Source organism: Sinohyriopsis cumingii, chromosome 14 (genome assembly GCF_028554795.1).
Source record: "Sinohyriopsis cumingii isolate HCF-2022 chromosome 14, ASM2855479v2, whole genome shotgun sequence".
In the NCBI taxonomy this organism is placed as follows: Eukaryota; Metazoa; Mollusca; class Bivalvia; order Unionida; family Unionidae; genus Sinohyriopsis; species Sinohyriopsis cumingii.
In genome coordinates this window covers 49,083,555-49,105,065 of record NC_142974.1, presented here as the reverse complement: position 1 = coordinate 49,105,065, position 21,511 = coordinate 49,083,555, and the positions used below count along the sequence as shown (strand labels likewise).

The 21,511-nt window shown below is 35.4% G+C and overlaps 1 protein-coding gene and 1 pseudogene across 2 annotated transcripts; one reads left to right on the top strand and one right to left on the bottom strand.

Annotated features, from left to right (window-relative positions):
- The first annotated feature begins 1,678 nt into the window (after window positions 1-1,678).
- On the top strand, window positions 1,679-6,033 carry LOC149783745 (uncharacterized). The gene has a single exon (XM_089931981.1). The coding sequence runs from the start codon at window positions 1,820-1,822 to the stop codon at window positions 3,311-3,313; it is 1,494 nt and encodes a 497-aa protein (XP_089788107.1). The 5' UTR covers window positions 1,679-1,819; the 3' UTR covers window positions 3,314-6,033.
- Window positions 6,034-16,774: 10,741 nt separating this feature from the next.
- Window positions 16,775-19,489, bottom strand: LOC149783744 (uncharacterized; annotated as a pseudogene). The gene is made up of 2 exons (XR_016413666.1): window positions 19,278-19,489; window positions 16,775-18,304 (listed from the first exon to the last, which is right to left on the bottom strand). The product of XR_016413666.1 is annotated as an uncharacterized LOC149783744 (transcript).
- Window positions 19,490-21,511: the final 2,022 nt, after the last annotated feature.

Here is a 21,511-nt window from a genome sequence, read left to right as displayed (position 1 = left end):
AAGGAAGCGAAAGAAGTCGAGAATAGTCTACCCAAACATTCCGTCTGCATTGAGACCAGTTCCACATGGTGAGGGACTTCCTATTCCAGAACCTCCAGCAGAATATTCTCTTGATTCATCTGACGAAGACAAAGGTGAGTCGACCTGTTCTTCTCCTGGTCCATCAGCATGCAGTGATCCAGATTTTCACTGTGGTGCATCATCAACCCCACACAGAATAACACAGGAAGAACTAAATGACCTGATTCGTGATTTGGACTTATTAAAGAACAAGGCAGAATTGCTAGGATCAAGACTCCAACAATGGAATCTTCTAGAAGAAGATGTCACAATTACTGCATATCGAAAGCGCCACCAGCAATTGGAGCCTTTCTTCAGAAAGGAAAGTAATCTGATATTCTGTTCCGATATTGAGGACCTCATGAATGCTTTAAAAATCACTCATGACCCACAAGAATGGAGACTATTTGTGGACTCTTCGAAACTGAGTCTCAAGGCTGTGCTTTTGCACAATGGAAACATTCTTCCATCTATTCCAGTAGCGTATGCTGTCCACATGAAAGAGACATACGATAACTTAAGGCAGCTACTGAATTCCATTGAGTATAACAAGTACAGCTGGCACCTCTGTGGTGATTTGAAGGTAGTTGCCCTTTTAATGGGACTGCAGCAAGGATATACAAAATACATGTGTTTCTTATGCGAGTGGGATAGCCGAGCAAGGGAAATGCACTACATGAGGAAGGAATGGACTCACAGGCAGAATGTAGCCATTGGAGAGAAGAATATCCAACACCCAGCTCTGGTTGAGGCTCAGAAAATCTTGCTACCACCCCTTCACATCAAACTAGGTTTGATGAAGAACTTCGTGAAAGCCATTGACCGGACTTTGCCAGCATTCCGATACCTGCATGAAAAATTCCCTCGACTCAGCGAAGCAAAGATTAAAGAGGGAGTTTTTGTGGGTCCTCAGATTCGAGAGCTTTTCAAAGATGACCGGTTCAACAACTTGCTGGAAGGTGACGCGAAACAAGCATGGAATGCTTTTCGCCTAGTTTCTACAAACTTCCTCGGAAATGTTAGGGCAGAAAACTATAAGGAACTAGTAGAAGACATGTTGATGAAGTATAAGAAACTTGGCTGCAATATGTCTCTAAAGATTCACTTCCTTCATTCCCCTTTGGATTTCTTTCCTAGCAACTGTGGTATTGTTAGTGATGAACACGGCGAACGTTTTCATCAAGATATCGCAACAATGGAACAAAGATACCAGGGAAAATGGTCCACTACAATGCTGGCTGACTACTGCTGGACACTCCTCAGAGATGCTCCCGAACAGCTGTACAAGAGACAGGCGAAGAAATCTAAGATGTAGTCAATGACTTGATTTTTTATAGGTAGGCTATTACAGTTGACCTTTTACTATTGGAATGCATTTCGTTATGTAAACATTAATTTCTTGCAGATTACAAAAAAACTAGAGCCAATTTTGCAATTTGACTGTCATATTCGTGTTCAGCACATAAAAATTGATAAGAATTGACTAATTTTATTTCAGTAACATGACTTTTGTAAAAATTTGTTGTCCAGTGATATTTATGTCTTTGCCATGACTTTTCCCGTCTTTGCTCTGTTTTTGCGCGTCTTAGTGGTATTTAGTAGGACCGTACAGGACGATAATAGGTAAATACACGACTCGAGACGAAGAAAAAACATATATGTTTCAAGTTTAGGATGAAATCTTTTTGCTGGAGTGGCCACCTAAATGTACAAAAAAAAAGATTATGGCTTTAGAGGAACCTTTAATTTGTAGGATGTTATGATATCTTTGGACTGGTGTAGAAATCTGAATAAGCACATGATAGAACAAGCTGAAGAAAAAACATTGAAGTGTGAAGTGTGTAAGAAACAGATTAGGCTTAGTGGAACTTACAATCAGCACCAGAGGACAAATAACAGAGAAAACCCATTTAAGTGTGAAGTATGCGATAAAAGGTCTATTCCTAGAAGAACTATAAATACGAATATGGAGACGCATTCTAGTGAAAAACCATTTAAGTGTGAAGTATGTAATAAAAAGTTTTGTTGGAGTTCACACCTAATGAGGCACACGAGGACACATACTGGAGAAAAACCATTTCAGTGTGAAGTGTGTAATAAAAGGTTTAGTACCACTGGAAGTCTGAATCAACACGTAATGACACATACTGGAGAAAGGCCATTTAAGTGTGAAGAATGTAATAAAATGTTTAGTCGGGTAGGAAATCTAACAATGCACATGAGGGTACATACTGGAGAAAAACCATTTAAGTGTGAAGTATGTAATAAAATGTTTAGTCGGGTAGGACATCTAACAATGCACATGAGGGTACATACTGGAGAAAAACCGTATAAGTGTGAAGTGGGTAATATAAGGTTAAGAGGAGATCTAACGAAGCACATGAGGATACATACCAGAGAAAAACCATTTAAGTGTGAAGTTTGTAATAAAAGGTTTAGTAACAGTGGAAATAGGAATACGCACATGAGGATACATACTGGAGAAAAACCATTTAAGTGTGAAGTTTGTGATGAAAGGTTTAGCCACAGTGGAACTTTGACTACACACATGAGGATACATACTGGAGAAAAACCATATAAGTGTGAAGTATGTAATAAAAGGTTAAGTCAAAGAGGAGATCTAACGAAGCACACGAGGATACATACCAGAGAAAAACCATTTAAGTGTGAAGTTTGTAATAAAAGGTTTAGTAACAGTGGAAATAGGAATACGCACATGAGGATACATACAGGAGAAAAACCATTTAAGTGTGAAGTATGTTATAAAAATTTTAGTCTCAGTGCACAACAAATAAAACACATGAGGATACATGCAGGAGGAAAAGCATTTAAGTGTGAAGTATGTGATAAAACGTTTAGTACCACTGGAAGTCTGACTCGACACGTAATGACACATACTGGAGAAAAGCCATTTAAATGTGAGGTATGTAAAAAAATGTTTCGCCAGGTAGGACATCTAACAATGCACATGAGGATACATACTGGTGAAAAACCATACAAGTGTGAAGTATGTGATGAACGGTTTAGTCACAATGGAACTTTGACTACACACATGAGAATACATACTGGACAAAAACCATATAAGTGTGAAATATGTCATATAAGGTTAAGTCGAAGAGGAGTTTTAACGCAGCACATGAGGATACATACTGGAGAAAAACCATATAAGTGTGAAGTATGTAATAAAATGTTAAGTCAGAACAGTCAGTTAAGGAATCACATGAGGATACACACTGGAGAAAAATCGTTCTAGTGTGAAGTATTTGACGAAAGGTTTAATGGGAGGGGTAATCTGAAAAAATACATGATGACACATGGAAGAGAAACCATTTAAGAGTGAAGTATGTAATAAAATGTTTTGTCGCTATGGAAGTCTGAATACACACATGAGAATACATACTGGAGAGAAACCTTTAAAGTTTAAAGTGTTTAATAAAATGCTTAGTTGGTAGATCTAATGATACATTTGAGGATACATCCTGGAATAAAAGCATTTAAGTGTGAAGTATGTAAGAAAATGTTGAGATTAAGTAGAGAAAAAACATTTCAAGTAATAATGTAATAAAGTGTGCAATATGTAATAAAATGTTTAGTTGGTATGAATGTGAAGACTACTCACTTGAGAAAAACTGTAAGTGTAAAGCATGTGATAAACGGTTTAGTAATTACAGGTCAATGCATTTGTATGGGAAAATATGAATGAGTTTTCGGATGGATATCCTGGACGACCTTGAGAATGCAGTATATCCATCCAACAAAACGAGTTCATATTTTCCCATACAAACACAGTAAAAGGATTAAAAAAGCTATCTTTACACTTTCTTGAATATTAATATTTTTTTATTCATTTCGTTAAAGAAACATACTTCAGCTTAACTCAATTTCGGCATTTCTGGCTTCCATCACATTCTAGCCAACTGAAATGTAGGCTGTTGGAACTTGAAAACACGTCCATTTGCTTGTGCGAAAATTTTAATTTATTAGAAAAAAGAGATCAGAGTAAATAAAGTCTGACTAAAACATTATGACTTTAATTTGTAGAAAAGCATCAGTATGGGCTGCCATATCATGTGTGGAATATTCCTCAAAATTTGACTTTTGTTACAGTGGTATAGTACAAGGCACACAGGTGATGTATGTGCATTTACTCATTTTAAATTAAATATAAATTGTTCTTTTAAAATTTAACACTAATTTATCTTTTCCCAATGTCTATCCAGTCCAGATTATTGAATGCTCTGCACCTTGAATGTCACCAAGAAACTTCCAGGCAAAAGTTATCTATCGCTATGGACTTTTACAATGGTGGCCAGGTAATAAACTTGGGTCAAAATAAGAGCATGTTGAGTGGAATCATCACAATCGAGGGTAGTACGAAGTTGTTTATCAATATGCATGGCTTTCATTGCGACATCACAGTGCACGACATTCAATCCAGATTGTACCTTTAAGGTTCATTTCATCCAAAAATGTTTATGCACTTTAATATTGACATTACTGTATGCACCATTAGGGGCATCTAAATAATGACCTTCCAAAGGAATATGGATGTATACAAATCCACATTAAGTGAGTACTTGCCACTTGAAGGTATGAAAAATCAAATTCTAAAAAATGACACACATTGCCAGAGATCTCGGAAAAGCATAATTATGCATATTTGGACGCAATTTTTTTATCTGGGTGCGTCACCCATGCAGGAGTTCTCCATATGCACTTTTTGTTGCAAATATGAAACTTTCATGGCACTATAAATATGTTCTAATCACGATGAAAAATTAAACAATGCTTTTATTTAAGTTTTTGCTGGCATCTTTGATCAAAGGTTGTTGGCTTGCTTTGATGAAGGTACATGTGTTATTGAAGGCGCTGCTAAAGGCTCTCTTTGAAGGACCAAACCAATACCCGTTTGTTAGTGTTGTGGTAACACCAACTAATTGTAGAACTTTGAGACAGTTTTTTTATTTATTTGCTTAGTATACATCAGTGCTTCAAAGGTAACCAGTTTTCACTGAAGTTGCAGCAAAACTTTTTTTTCTGTTACGTTTTAAAAAAAATTGCCTTCACCTGGCTGACTGTAGTCATTTCCCATTCTCACGTTCAGAGGTGGTTGATTGTAGCTAGCCAGTTGCATGGCTATTTGGTTATATTACAGCATACAGTACCAAGGCCAGACATCAGTGTAAGCAGATTATGATATAACAATGCACTGTTAGGGTGGTTCGTCAACATGAAACAAGGACTTGTTTATGTAACAATAAATTCCAGTGCATTTTTATATCCACGTTTGCAGCTTTCCAGTCATGGTGCCTTTGAATTTCTCCACTCCAAACCCAAGACTGTACAGTACATACAGTTTTTATCAGCCAAAAATGTTGCCACCAAAATATTGCCAGATGGTATATTTTGTCACTAACAAGGAAAAAGCTTCCTTGGGTTGACAAAATTCATTCTGATGGACAAAAAATAGCTATAAGCCAGTGGTGTAAAAAATGTGGAAATTAAACTCCATGGCAACTACTGGTTTTTATAATCTGCAAAATTTAAAATTTTCTTGGCATGAGACATCATCAGACCACCTACTTGCATGGTAGTCATAAAATCATTGAACTGCACAGTGACAGAAGCCTGTACGATTCTCCTTCAAAAGTACAGAGATGTATTTCCAGACTTTGCAGTTGTAGCTGCAATTATGTTGGTGTCACCAGTGACATCCATGGCATGTAAGAGAGGCTTCAGTGTGCAGACAAAACCAAAACAAAGGGAAGGTCCAGAATAAAACATGAGACCTTAACACAATTGATGCAAGTCAAAGAAGAGTGACCTAGTGTGGAGGAATACGATCAGAAGCCCAGCATCAGAAAATTTTTTGAAATGCAACATAGACGAAATTGAACAATATTGTAGTTAAAAAATATGATATTTGTATATGATATCAATTTAAATACATAATTTTTGAAAGAATAATAAATAATTGCAAACAAAAGAAAAGTTGTATGTCTGTTTATTCCTGGCATTTTATTGGATGTTTATCCACTGCAACATGCTTCTAGAGGGGACTGCAGCTTTTGCTGGTGTGACTCCTATTTTTGCTAAAGTACGGTAGGATTCCTGAGCTCCTAGTTTTAAAATCCTAGTGAGACCTCTAATTACAGAAATAGTTGGTGTTGAATGCCTACTTGACCAATATGACTTGTACTATAGCTGACATCAAAACACACTACACAGCGCTGTTATTTTAGGCAACGCCGTTATTTAGGTAGTAAGACCTCAACCCCAAAAACATAAATATCAGGGTCGATGTCTTACATGGTATGACTAATTTCCAGTAAGCATACATTTTTAGAAAAAGCAATGATTTTACCATTTTTTAAGATATTTTTGAAAATTTTAGCTGATGCGCATTGCCTGAAATTGAGTTTTGAACTCAGTGAGTCTGATGTGTAATTTAAACCTGAATATGCATAGCCAGCATGACGTACGTAATACTTGGTGACGTCATTCCCAAGGCTCGAAATATGTTATACTGCTAATTTATGTCCACTTTTTGACCAGTATCGGCACACCGTTATGCCAATTCTTAACTTTTCAAACACTAGATAGGCAATTTTAACAGCACTGACCACCAGCTTACAAGGTATAAACTTTTGGACTGCTACTTTTGTAAAAAGTTTCTTTAGCGCCAACCTATAGTCTTATAAATATGACTTTGCCTTCTTGACAAAGTGTTGTTAATTATGGTCTCAATATTTAATTTGCTGATTAGTACTTTGGAACATATATCCGTGAAATTGAAATGGAGGATAATATCGTGCATTTTGCATTTGTGATTCCCCCGGATTCTGCTTATGAATTGGAGTGAATCAATGCGATGTGAATCCCAAATCAGAGACAATTTAATCCAAATTACCATACCAATATGTAAGAAAATATTTAAATATATGTTCTAAATTTCTTTTTTGTTTACTTGTATTAATTCAATAATACCGTGACATTTATTTACTTTGAGGTATTAAAAAAAAAAAAGTTTCAATTTTTAACATTTTTGCAAGTTTCCCTCGAAAACCGTTGATCTCGAAAGGTTGGAAATTTTGACGGGTTATTTTTAGATTTAAATTTTGGACAGCTGCTAATGTAATATCTTAAGGTTTATTGGGTGGGGGGGGGAAGGTGTGAAATAACGAGACCATGACAAATCCAAAGAAGTTAATATTACACCTTAAAAATGTTTTTCAAAATACCTAGCGATTTGTATTTCGGAGATTCCAGTAGGTTTAACCATTTAGAACCTAAGCAAAAATATAATGTGATATGTCTTATGTTGTAGGACTAAACTTATACTTAAATATGCCATATTATGGTATGGGCAAAATTCTTAATTACCTTTGTATGGACCGAATCTGTAATGGCCCGACTTCGTTCTGGGCCGACTCCACTATGGGCCGAGATCTTTTTTTGTTGTTGTTGTTCTAGGGTTTAACGCCATTTTTCAGCACAAGATAGGCTATACATGGCGGCCAGTATAATTGGTGGAGGAAGAACCCTGAAAAACCCCGGGAAGAACCACCGACCCACGAGAAGCTACTGGCAGGCTTTCTCACATACCAACGTTAGCCGAGGCTGAGACTCGAACACACGCAGACAGAGGTGAGATGGCAATGATCCGTAACGGTGAGCGCTTTAGACCACTCGGCCACTCGGGGCCCCATGGGCCGAGATCTCTTGTTACCCATAAACATGAATCAAGTGCCTGTGGATTTGACCATACAGTGGAACTTGCTGTAGAAAAATTATTCAAGTCAGAAAAGGTTTATTTACAGTGAAAGTCTGAAAATGCACATGATTATAGATTAAGTCATATACATGTGAGCAGTTTGGTGAAAGTTTCAGTCACAATGGAACTATGAGTCAGCACATGAAGACGCATACTGGAGAAAAACCAGTTAAGTGTGAAGTCTGTCATGTGTTATTCTCAACACAAGTTTGAATATGCACATGAGGACACATGCTGGAGGAAAAACATTTAAGTGTGAACTTTGTGATAAAATGTTCATTCAAAGCAAAGAACTTACGATGCACACTGGAGAAAAACCATTTAAGTGTGAAGTATATCATGAAATGTATAGTCTCAATTCAAATTTGAACAGGCACATGAGGTTACATACTGGAGAAAAACGATGTAAGTGTGAGGTGTGTGATAAACTGTTTAACTTGAAATCGGCACATGAGGACACATACAGGAGAAAAACCATTTAAGTGTGAAGTATGTAATAGAAGTTTTAGTTTCAATACAAGTTTGATAATTCACATGAGGATATATGCTGGAGAAAAAACCATTAAAGTGTGAAGTTTGTGATAAATTATTCAGTCAAGGCTCAGACCTAACATTGCACACGAGGAGACATACTGGATATAAACCATTTATGTGTGGAGTATGTAATAAAATGTTTAGTGCAACTTAAAATGTAATGAGACACATGAGGACACATACTGGAGAAAGTGTGTGAGGTTTTTATAACAGCAGAACACTGTTTAAACATATGAGGCACATAGTTGAGAAAATACATTTAACTGAGATGTCAGGGTGAGATCTAATGATGCATATGAGGATAATGTACGTACCAGAGAAAAAGATTTAAGTGTGAAGTGTGTGATGAAAGGTTTTCTAACAAGGGGAGTCTCTAGAAGAACAAGAGTCATTATGTCCCGTATCATTAGGATAGTGTGGTACAAAATATCTCTTGGGTACAGCAGGAGTTTAACCATAGTTTGTATGGCACTACAGGTAGTGTCAAGGGTGCGCAAATGTTAAAAGGTGATTTACCCCTTGTTGTCTGTCAATGTTTCTTCAGAAATGGCATTGTGGGTAGCAGTGTGCAGTGGGGTATCATGCTGGTTTAGTTGTTAAACAAACACTCCCACATTTGGTTTAGCAACAATGGGGAAAAATAAATGATGCAAACAAATAAACCACAAAATGAAATAAAGTAAAATACCGCTGCCAGTAGTCTGAACCATAAAAAAGGCAAAGAAAACCTGCTAAAAATTAGTTTGATGTTTGCGATTTTGGCAATAAATGTTCAATCCATAATGTTTTGAAAGGTCATCTGTTACTATGTACCAGTAAATATCAGGGCAGTCTTCCTCTATATAGAATTAATTTATTTCAATTTCTTTTATATATGTTTTGAAAGTTGCAGCCAGAGACTCATTCCTCAAAAGAAGTTGGTGCATTTATTTCTCAGGAGTCAAGCTATGCTTGAAATTTAGGGACAAGTAACATTTCCTTTTGGACAGAACATGGAGAAGTGAGTGCTAAAAAAACTTGAACAAAGTTTTTCACAGCAGGTAATGAATCAAAATCCCTTAGTTCTGGACCTCCCTCCATCAAACTAATCAATATCATTACAGTTTCTTGTTTAAACATATATGGCCCTTTGTTTTTATACGATTTTATGTTGGGAAACCTCTCTCACAGGCAACTGACGTTGAAAACAGCAGTGCCAAAGGTCAAACAACAAAGTCTGGAAAGAAGTCTGTGTGCATAAAGCTCATAATGTACAATTTTTTTTGTCTTAGATCAAAGGAAATGTGATCTTCCATGATTCATTCCACGAATCTCTCTCCTTGTTCTGTTTCTTATCAAATTTCCCGTACGAAATTTTCCACATGAATTGGATATGGAATCCATATGTACTTTTACAGAATTATCCATGTGGACATTTTTATTCTATAGCTGAACCACTCTTATGGATTTCAGTGTATCCATATGGAAGTGTTATAGATTCCTTACGTAACCCGTATGGAAAATCTCATAGAATATGCAGATTAGTCCATGAGATATGTAGGTTGTCCATATAGAATAAAATTAAAATTCCATATGGAATTTGGCAATTATCCATATGGAATTTGGCAATAGTCCATATGGAATTTGTAAATAGTTCATATGGAATTTGGTAATAGTCCATCCGATACAAAATTTTCCAGGCATAAAGCGGATTTCATACGGGTTTTTTATGCGCTTTCTGACATTATTGGGAATCAACGATAAATAATCACAATAATTTTTTAATGGATTATTTTGACAGACATTATCAAATACGATTTAGGTTTTTCTTGTCCTCATTTTCTTTCTTGCATACAAAACCTAATTCATGATGGCATCACTTATGTCTTTTTTCATTTCACTGAAAAGTTTGGTGAGATTTCACAAATATTTCGACCAAAACTTTTATTCAAATTGTGGTGAGATCTTACTATAATTTCACTGAAATATTTGGGAGGTTTCACAAAATATTTGAGTAAAACTTTTGCGAGATTTCACTAAAATTTTGATCATTATTTTACTGAAGTTTCAGTAGTTTTTCAGACATTTCAGAAGGTTTCAAATTAATAATGGATATGAATTAAACAGGACTTTATTAACCAAGGTGATATTAAGTGTGCATGAAACGAAATATACAGATGTTGTAATTATATAAAATCCAAGGCAAGAGATATGGGAGTTGATAATAATAATAATAATAATGACTTTATTTAGAGAAGGTAACTTAATTAGTTACAGAACTAATCTACCTTGAGGCCTTCTATCTGTTATGTACAATATATACAGTATATACAACATGATGTGAAGAATCTGGCTGGACACTAAATAATTAAGTGATTTTAAAAATCAAAGTATCAAGCCTGAAATATATGCACAGGCATACATAAATTACTCTTATTTTACACTGAATTCTAACACACCTAGAATATTTTGATAATATACACAATAATGCATCACGACATTGAAAGATGATTACACGTGTGGGCCAAGAAAATTCCGCAAAGATATGACGATCTTTGATAGACATGGGTATTTCGCAACAATTCCCACCAGTGATCTATACGTTGTCCTCCTTAAATTCATTCTGGAAGTTAATCAGTTTTGAGTTATATAACTTCGAAATCATCCTGGTTCAATTCCTTGTCCTATTTAGCACGTTAGCCGCTACTTTGAAGCTCTTTATGGCACAACAAGCAAAATGCCAGGCGTTCAGATTTCATACAGACTGACCAATTACGTTCCCATCTACTTTGCTTTCAAGCTATTATCGTTGCCGCACATTTTTCAAATGGTTATTCAATCTCGTATCCCGCTCGAAAATACGAATCGCCATGTTTAGCATTCCCATCAGTTTCCTTTACGCAACGATTAATTGGGCAAGTACACAAATTTTGACCAATCAGAAAGCTCTTTACAGCGATCATTTTTTTTAAAATAATAAACGGAACAAATACTTATTAGAAAGCTCGTTGCGGAATGGGACCGGATAGAGCATTATTTAAAAAAGGTTCCGAGACGATATTAAAAAAGGTCCTTATCGAGGAAAATCAGATTCAGGTCAGGAGAAAACGAAATTCTGATTTAAAACAGAAAACAAGACAACTTGTTTGAGGGCAGTTAAATCCAATTTAAGTTAAACAAAAATACAACAACGACACAATTTGATAAAGAAATATAACAAGGAAAGATGTGGAAAGAAGTTATTGTGCCCAAAATAAACAAAAATACAATTACAGCCATCAAACAGGAAATATAAATGCTGCTGAAAATCATTCAAATTGTACTTGAAACAAAAATAAATTTTATTATATCTTACTGATATTTTTTTTTACTGAAACTATATTACAATCACTGTATTTTTAGAATTTTTGACAAAACTCTCAATGAAATTTCACAAATTGCCACTGATATTTTCAGAAATTTTGGCAGAGTTAGTGAAATTTCAATCACAAAATTTCACTGATGTTTTCAGAAATTTTGGTAAAATCTCCTAAAATACCATAATTTTTGTGAAAAAGGACATTTGAGTGAATGTCAAGAAATGTTCAGTGATTTTGCTGAAATTTCAGTAACATTTTCACTATGGTATGATTTTTGTAGACCATATTTTAATAGGAAGCCAAAAAAAAATTACTTTTCGAATAAACATCAGATCAAGTCCAAAATCCACCTTGCAACCAATTTTCTGAGTCCAAAGATTCATCTATGCTTGCACTACCACATAATACTTTTCTGATCATATTTACATTTTCTCTACTTTTTTGGTCATGTCTTTGTCTGTTTTAAACATCTGTGAAAATAAATTAAAGAAAATTAAGTACATGTGTTTCTTCAAATTTATATGAATATATATTCATCCTTCCACATCAGCTACGCTAACAGATACATGTACTCTAACTCCCACCGATATGTATATTTGAATCAGATAGTTTAAGTTCTTAATTCTTCAGAGAATATTTTCCATAATGCTGTAATACATGAGCCTGCTTTCCATATGGAAAAAAAGTGCTTATGGATTAAAGTTGCAACTTTATTCCATATATAATTTTCATTTGCTGTGAAGTACTTATGGAATTGATATGGAATAAATTGTCTGATTCCATAAGTTTTTCAGTCCATATCTCTTCCATACGGATTCCTGAAGTATTCCATACGGAATCCATAAGAAATTTCTGTATGGGAATTACAATGGAACCTAATAGATCCGTTTGCCATTCTCGTGAGAGTCAGGCTTATCTGCAGCTTTGCAATTACAACACTACATTTTGGGATAATAACTTGTAAAAGATAGTTTTGCTGTACATGGCTCACAAAAACTTAGAATTTTGATGCTGATTAAAATTAACATGGGGCATGTCTTCCACATAAAGGCAAACTAAGTGCTAAATTATTGGCACTATTTTTTCTAATAGTGGTACGTGATAAAATGCAAACGTACCAAACATCGCTGAATGATTTAAAATACAGTTTGGTTAAAAGTGATGAGTGCTGTTTATGAACACAACAAGTGAGAGCACTCGAGCATATATAGTCTTTCAATCATAGTGATCATTACGCACGTCAGTCGATCAACATATTGTCTAATCTCCATCGCTACTAAGATGTTCCTTTACGATCTCTAGGACATTGCTTGATAACCGGCAAACCGAACTGTACACTACTCAAGTGTTCCTCGCTTTGTAGAAATGAGGCAAATAAACCAGAATTTCTTTTTAAAAAACCATTTCTTCAAAAACAAAAAGCAAACGAAAACACGATTTGGCTGTTAGAATTTTTGTCCACAATTGCAAGCTCGCATACTTTTGTGCAGATTTCGGCATCTTGGAGAACCTAACCTGCAGTCATTTGTGGTTGCCATCTCCACTGGCTTTGTGTCTTCAAATTCAGCCCCGGTAATGCTTCTAGGGTGAAATAAAGCACTCTCAAATAATTTAGACTATAACAGATTTACATGTCTGATTTAAACTACATCAAGGTGTTCTGAATGAAACTAAAACAAGATTTAAATGTAGTTCAGTGTCGTAAGTCATATATACAGTTAACCTCATATTGAGTGTATGTATGTATGCATGTATGTGTGTATGTATGTATGTATGAGTGTATGTATGCATGCATGTATGTGTGTGTATGTATGTATGAGTGTATGTATGCATGCATGTATGTGTGTGTGTGTGTGTGTGTATGTATGTATGAGAAACTATCCAATCAAGAATGATTCGAAATCTGTTATGAATACATATCAAAGGATAAAATCAGTTATAGTAAAACTTGAGCATTTTCTTTGGTAGTGTGCAAAACTGAATGCATTTGGACTTGAACTAGATTTCAAACATTATGACTCTGTGTTTCATACATTATGGACTTTGTCCCACAAAAAAAAGTGCTAGCTCCACTTGGTCATTTTCACTTCCTGAAATTCAGATGCAAATTGTATAAAAAAAGAGCCGATAACTTTCTTACATTTTATATATTTGGTAATTCATTCATTACACTTTCAGAAGCTGGTATTGTCTAGTCTGGCAAAATTGTGAGTGGAGCTAGGTGCACATCTGTAGTAAGGCCAGCTGCATACTCTATAACCCATATTACACCCATCAATCATACACCAAAATAAAGGGAATTAAAGGTTCTTTGAATCATACCTAAGATATACAAGGTCTGTTTTAAATAGCCAGAATAACCAGTGAGGAAAGCCGGGGAAATTCTTTTTCTTTAAAATTCTAACACCTATGCAAAATACGAAACTGTAGAGAGCCACCTGACTGAGTGACATATTGTGATCTGTGAGAGTTACTTACCTTGTATTAATTGCGGAGGGCACAGGAGTTCGTTACAAAGAAGTTTAGGAGTATACGTCCATGAATCAAGGGATGGGGGAATCTAGCCTGTAACAATCAAGGAATGGGGGGTATAACCTGTAACAATATATTGTTTCAGGTTAGACGCACCCCCACCCCACCCCCGATTCATGGACGGATACTCCTAATTTTCTTTGTAACGAACCCCAGTGGCGGAGGTTATCACCATCAGTTTCCCCCAGAAGCAATTGCCTGTTGAATAATTACAGAATGGAACTTGCTGGAGAAAAAAAACCAATTAAGTTTGAAGTATATGATCAAATGCTTAGTCTCGGTGGACCTTTGAATGGACACTCGAATACACATACTGGTGAAAACCCATTTAAGTGTGAAGTATGCGAGAAAAGGTTTATTCACAGTGGAGGTCCGAATATGCACACGAGGTAACATACTGGAGAGAAACCATATAAGTGTGAAGAGTGTGTGATATAAAGGTTTAGCACTCTGAATCAGCACTTGAGGATACATACTGGAGAAATCCCATTTAAGTGTGAAGTATGTGATAAACTGTTTAGTCAAAGTTTAGAACTAAAGTTGGAAAACTGTTGGAAAAATGGGGGAGATGCAATTAATTATTGGCACATATTGCAAACACCATTGATTTATTGACATACGTCAACTTGATTTTGACTAAGATCCGCTCAGCGAATCCAGCAGGGAAGTTTGAACACCAGGACCATCCAGGTGAGTGTAGTGATGAACACTAACGACACTTTCGTTTGCTTCAAAACCCTTACTGCATTTATATTGTAAATGTAGGAATTGCAATGTTGTGTGAAAAATAATATTAAAAATAGGGAAATTGTGGGCATGTCAAATTTGGAGTCTGGGGTTGTGTCATTTCAATTAGGACTTGTGATTTTTGAGCACTGTTGTTGGAACGTTGTCAGCATTCATGCCAACCATTACACTTTTAATGTAATCATCTTGCTTTTTTCACCAAATTACATCTTACAATTACCTTTTTATAGATTACACATTTTTAGTTTTAAAATTTATTTAAAAAAAAAAAAACAACAATCAAACCTGTGTATTTTCATTTTTATTATTATCTCATGATAGCATTAGGCTAATATTCTACAAAAGAAGATTGCCACATAAGAATAACATGATTATATTTACTCATCCTAGACCTCCATATGCTTTCCGAATTTTCTATTCATAGCAACTATATATGACACAATTCCTAGAAAATAGGCTAATGTTTTCAATTTGAACATTTGGCTCACAAAGGCGTGAAAGTGATTGTGCATTTATCAAGCAGACCAGTCTATACTTTAATGAAGGGTCAGATGTTAAGTGAAATAGGTTTTATTGATGTCACTCATGGATGTTATACGACTAAAAAATGATGAGCAGATCAATCTTTGTAAACTCCAAAACATGTCAGATCAGAAAAGAACAAACCAATAGCGTATTACATATATTTAAATAAGAATATGAGAGTGGTTATTACAACATTCTCAGAGATGGCGCAGGCTTTAAAAACGTTGTCGCCCAAACAAATCGCCAACCTCAATATTTTGTCGCCAGTTTTCAAAACATGTTGCCATTTTCATAATACAGTAATATCCATTTATCTTGACATCTTCGAAACCAAGGTAATAGTGTCGACATACGCGGGTGTTTAGATAAGTGTGGGAAGGGGCAGAAAATAAATTGGAATTTCGCATACAACTGAGATTTTTAAGAGATGACCTGTCGTCAGTGACTAGGATTTACGCAAAGAGAAAAAAATGAAAATTTTGATTAAATGAAGACAACTAGTCTAAAATACACTTGTTAATGACAACTTACATTTCAGGTGTCTAGCTAGACTTGAATTTTAGGGAGAGGTGACCTCCTTTTGGACAGAATAAGGAGAGGTGGGAGCTGGACAGGGACAAGTGAGCGTCGGACAGGGAGAATGGCAAGCAAAGCAAAATTTGTATATACGTATATGTGTTACTTGGCTTATCATATTTTAACAGTGTCCTCTGTTTCTCATTATGTAGTATGATTTGAATTAACAGTGTTTGTAAGCAATACTTTATTTGTAAGCATAATATACTCTCCTGTATGTATATCATTTTGGAATTGTAAGAATGTATGATATTAATATGGATTATATTTGCATATATCGATGGCTAGATGGCGCACTGGAAGATGAGTGTATCAGCATATACTGTAAATGAAACTTTTATTGCATTCATCATCATCATATCAGGATTACAGTTTATTATCACCAAATAGTAATTCATAAAAGGTTAAAAACATAAGGTTTATATCTCACTTATCGTAAATGTGCTAAAACACATGGAAGCTATCAGAGCATAGTTCTACATGGTATATGTTTCCCACTTTTACTTCATGTCACTTTCTCAAGGCTTTCATAAAGCCAAACTCGTTTATGGTTGGCCCATACTCTGATATTCTCATTAACATATTCAATGTAATGTAGTTTCACTAGGTTTTATGCGGTACTTTGTTTTGAGTATGTTCTGGGTTGAAAAGCCACGGTCACAATGAGCAGTTGTTACTGGACGTATCACACAGCACCTGAGTAACTTAGCCATATTTGGAAGTGTATCCATGTATTTCCAGTTGATGACAGCTATACATTCCATTAATGAACACTGTTGGTGTGTTCCTACCATAACTCGTTTGTACAGCATGTACTCAGCTGTGCACTTTTCACATCAATCTCAATTTGCTGGGCAAAGAGTTCACATAGCTTTGCAAGATCTTCCTTGCCACAGGTGGCCAAACTAGAGGTTTGCTCCTCAATTGGAATGTTTTCAGCTCTTGCATAGATTCCAAAATATTTCCCTCCTGAAATCTGTCCTTCCAATTCTCAACTATTTGATCAATACAGTTGGGCATGAACTTCTGAATGACATTCTTTTTGTTTTCGTAAAACTTCAATTCAACCTCTGTCGCTCTGTCATTATCCGTCTCCTCAGTCGATCTCCATCACTAAATCTCTATAATCCATTAACATTGTCTGATACATTCACATTCACCACCACTTTCCCACTTTCACTAACACAACTCTTTCCCCAACACATACCACATATTCACCAAGATTGCCCACAAATGCTCCCTCACACTCAATCAGGTCCTTTAAGGAGTCACATGTACCATCCACCATTAGTTTGATCTTGCTAAAATCAATTGTTTCGGCTTTAAATATCTTAGAATATCTGCCAGGAAATGGTAATATGCCATGAAATATGTCAATAAATGGTGAAACCATATGGGTGATGGCTATGAAAAGAAACGGATAGACTTCATTGAACAGACTACTTGCCGTGGGATTTATGGTAGCCTCGTGACTCAAGGTAATGCAGAAGGTTGGATATGTCCAATAGATCACTTCTACTTCTTTTTCCAATCTTAGCCACCGCACTGAATGGACCTCAGCTGACGTAAGTTGAGGTAGTAGATTAGTAGTTTATGTATTTCTTTAAGTCTGTTACTTCTTAGTGCGGAATTACAGAAATAATACAAGATGATGGATACTATGTTAGAAAACGTCTCCAACAATGGAAAATCTCTGGCAGCCTGTGAAGCAGCGAAGGCACACTGAATATCTTGCACAGCGCAGACCCACAAGAGAGGGGCAAAACTTTTCCGTTAACTGCACCACAACACAATTATTCCTACAGGTCATGACCTTAGCACTATCAGTACCTATCCCGATGATGTTTCTAACATATAGTCCCATTTTCTTCGGCTATTCACTTTTATCGCTATTGTCTCAGCATTGATAGTCACTCCATGAATTTTACAATTACTAAATAAGCAGGGTTTCAAACAAAAATTATGGAAGTACCAAATGTACTGAGAAGTTCCTTTGACTTTCCAATGTCTGTACTTTCATCTATCATAACTGCAAAGTTGCCTGACTCCTGAACTTCATGAACTGTATCCACGAAAATAACGGATGCAGTTGCACTTTGAAATTCCGTTACACATTGATGGCTAGTATACGAAGTCTCGCTTTTGCGCAGTGTGATGCCCAGGGATTCTGCCAAGTCCATAATACAAGGAAAATCATCATTTGACACCTCGCATTTGGCTGAAAAGTATGCACATTTCATTAAGCATATACCCGCCTCGTCATCCTTTGAAATTGGTTGCTAATGTTTTAATGATACTTTTGATGATAATTATATTAAAAAAACACCAAATAAACAAAACAAACAATATCGTAGTTTAAGTCATTCACACACACCCACTCCCATAAGCTTTATTATTCTTGTCCGAAAGGAACATATCATCTCAACAATTACACACATATACACGAGACTACACGACACTCTTTAAAGATACATGTATATATTCCTACTACTGTGGACCACAGAGTAGAACAGAACCATTTAAATTCCATGGGTGGAAGAATTTGATATGATAATCAAACATAATTCTGTCTGAAATAATTACATATACTACAACTGATCAGGGATATATTTTTGTATAACTACTTTAAGTCAGAAGACAACTATTCATTGGTATAAATGTTTTTTTAAATGTCAACAAACTTCCATCACTATAATGAATTCTCCGTATACTGTACTGTAATAAATTATGTGTGATGTTTTTCTAATGCTGTTCAAACAATAATAGCAGTCCAAAAGATCCAGATTTCGTTTTGAACAAGTAGTTGTAATGTCGAGGTTACTCATCCTTAAAGATCAGTGGCCATAGAAGAATAGAGGAACATTATTGTGTGAACTTGGGCTAGCATATTAATTTATCGGGGTTGAGACACAATTGTCTTGAAATGTTTTATATAAATTGTGATTATGACACGCACGAGAACCGAATACATTTTTATCTCATTTTTTTAATGATGCCAACTTTAAAGCATTTTTTACAAAAGGCTGTGTTATGCTTTAGTATAAAAAGATAAAAAGAATGGTGTAAAAATAATAACTAAACTTACATACTGCATGTCGAGAATGGTTTGTTATTTAAGCTGGGCTTTCATGTCATCTTCAGTATGCATTATCAATGATAGCCTCGCGACAGATATAAAAATGTCCACTTACCATGTTCATCAAGTTTATACCATGAAAAAACTTTCTGCATCTTAGTAAAGGTTTACTTATTAGGAGGGGTGTTTTCGTCCTCACCAGGGAGCTTATGTTTATATCCAGGCGACCCACCACTTATCCCAATGTTCAGAGACATTGATAAAGTCCATAATGTATGAAACACAGAATCACAAAATTTGAATCTAATTCTAGTCCAATTGCATTCAGTTTTGCACACTACCAAAGAAAATGCTAAAGTTTTACCTGTAACTGATTATATCCGTTGATATAAATTCATAACAGAGTTCGAATCATTCTTCATTGGATAGTTTCTCATATATATAGGTCTATTATTTGTGCGAACAAACAGAACGGACAAAGTTCAAAAAAGATATAAAGAAAGATAATTAGATGACCTACCTTGTTTATCGGTGAAGCCACCTCTGATTCTTATTGTACATGAATCAATTGATGCGCTGCAAGTATTTAAGTTACTTGCCAACTTATTATCGAACCCATGTATTTAACGGTCAATCAGCTATTAAAAGACACAACTGTAAATTTGTATGGGTATCCTTTGTCGGCAACATTGGCTAAGGATGCACTGTATTTCATCAGGAGTTACAATTGGGTCAAGTAATCAGGGGCAAGGGAGCATCTCAAAAGGAATAAACTACTTTAAAGCATTGTTAATCGGAAAAATGACAGGGATAAGTCATTTTCGATTCTCTTACAGAAGAAGGCGAAGTTTGTGTTTTTTTAGGCGACTTAGTCACCCACTTCGCTTGGTAGCGTGACCCCTGACATTTGTGAAGTACACCCCACAATGGGTTAAATAATACACATGCATATAAAAAACGCATGAATTCGAGTATTCGATCATATGTTAGAAAATTTGTGTATATGTCAAATGGCGTTATACAGCGCAACTAACACACACACACACACACACACACACACACACACATATATATATATATATATATATATATATATATATATATATATATATATATATATTTCAGAAAAATTCACTCTGATATTTATTATCCTAGTAGTACGCGGCTGTATTGTTTTTTATATGCTACATGTACTTAAATTGGCCTAGATTTTGGTCAGCCAGAGACAACTACCGTGATGCCGAGGCTACCAGGGGGATGAGGCTATTCATAAGGAAATGAAAACATGAACAAATTAAGAAGTTTCCCATTCTTGGAAGATGTCCCACCTTCGATTAACTTAATCATCAGATATATATATCGTTTCAAAATATTGAAACCTTAATTTGGGTTTTAAACCGCCATTAGTTGCAATCGTTAGCATAAACCCATTTGTTGCAGAAGAAAACTTTCACGCCACAATAAATATGTTCCAATCACTATGAAAAATGAAACAATGCTTGTATTTAAGTTGCGTGCCAATTTTCGTGGAATAAAGGTCTTTGGCTTGTTCGAGGAAGGTTCGTATGTTATTGAAGGCGCTTCTAAATCTGCTCTTTGGTGGACTAAATAAATGCCCGTTTGTTATTGCTGCGGAAACATTAAGCAATTGTAGAACATTGACAGAGACGGAATTGTTTTCATTTGCTTAGTATAGATAAAGAACGATTGATGCTTAATAGGTAATCAGTTTTCTTTATATTTTCTGAAAAACTACTTTTTCAAGTACATTTTTCAGAAAGGGAAAACGTTACCATCATCTGGTAGATTGTAGTCATTCAGATCCTGTCTTTAGAGGTAGTCGATTGCAGCTAGTCAGGTAGCATGACTATTTGGGTTATATTTCAGCACAGAGCACTAAGGCAGACATCAGCATGAGCGGGTTTTGATATAACAATGCCATGTTAGGGTGGACTGTCAATATGAACAAAGGATTTGTTTATGTAACAGTAGCGTCCATTGCAATTTTAGATTTTAGATCATTACTATTTTATCTAAGATTCTTTTTAAGTGTATAAAATAATAAATAAAAATTATGTATTGTGAAGAGTGCATTATTATATGTGCAACTTTGAACTGGTTTGTGAGAGTTGTCATGCATCAATGAATGCAGAGTGCTATTCCTGTGAGTATTATTATTATGGTCAAATGACTGGTGATGTTTGGTTTGCCATGAATGAAAATGGTGCAGAACTGACACCTAATACTGTCACAATGGCAGTCTTGACTTTCCTGCTATCGCAACTCCTAACTGGATAGTAATGTTGACATTTTTGTAATGTTGTCGATTTTTGGACATTCTTGCCAAAA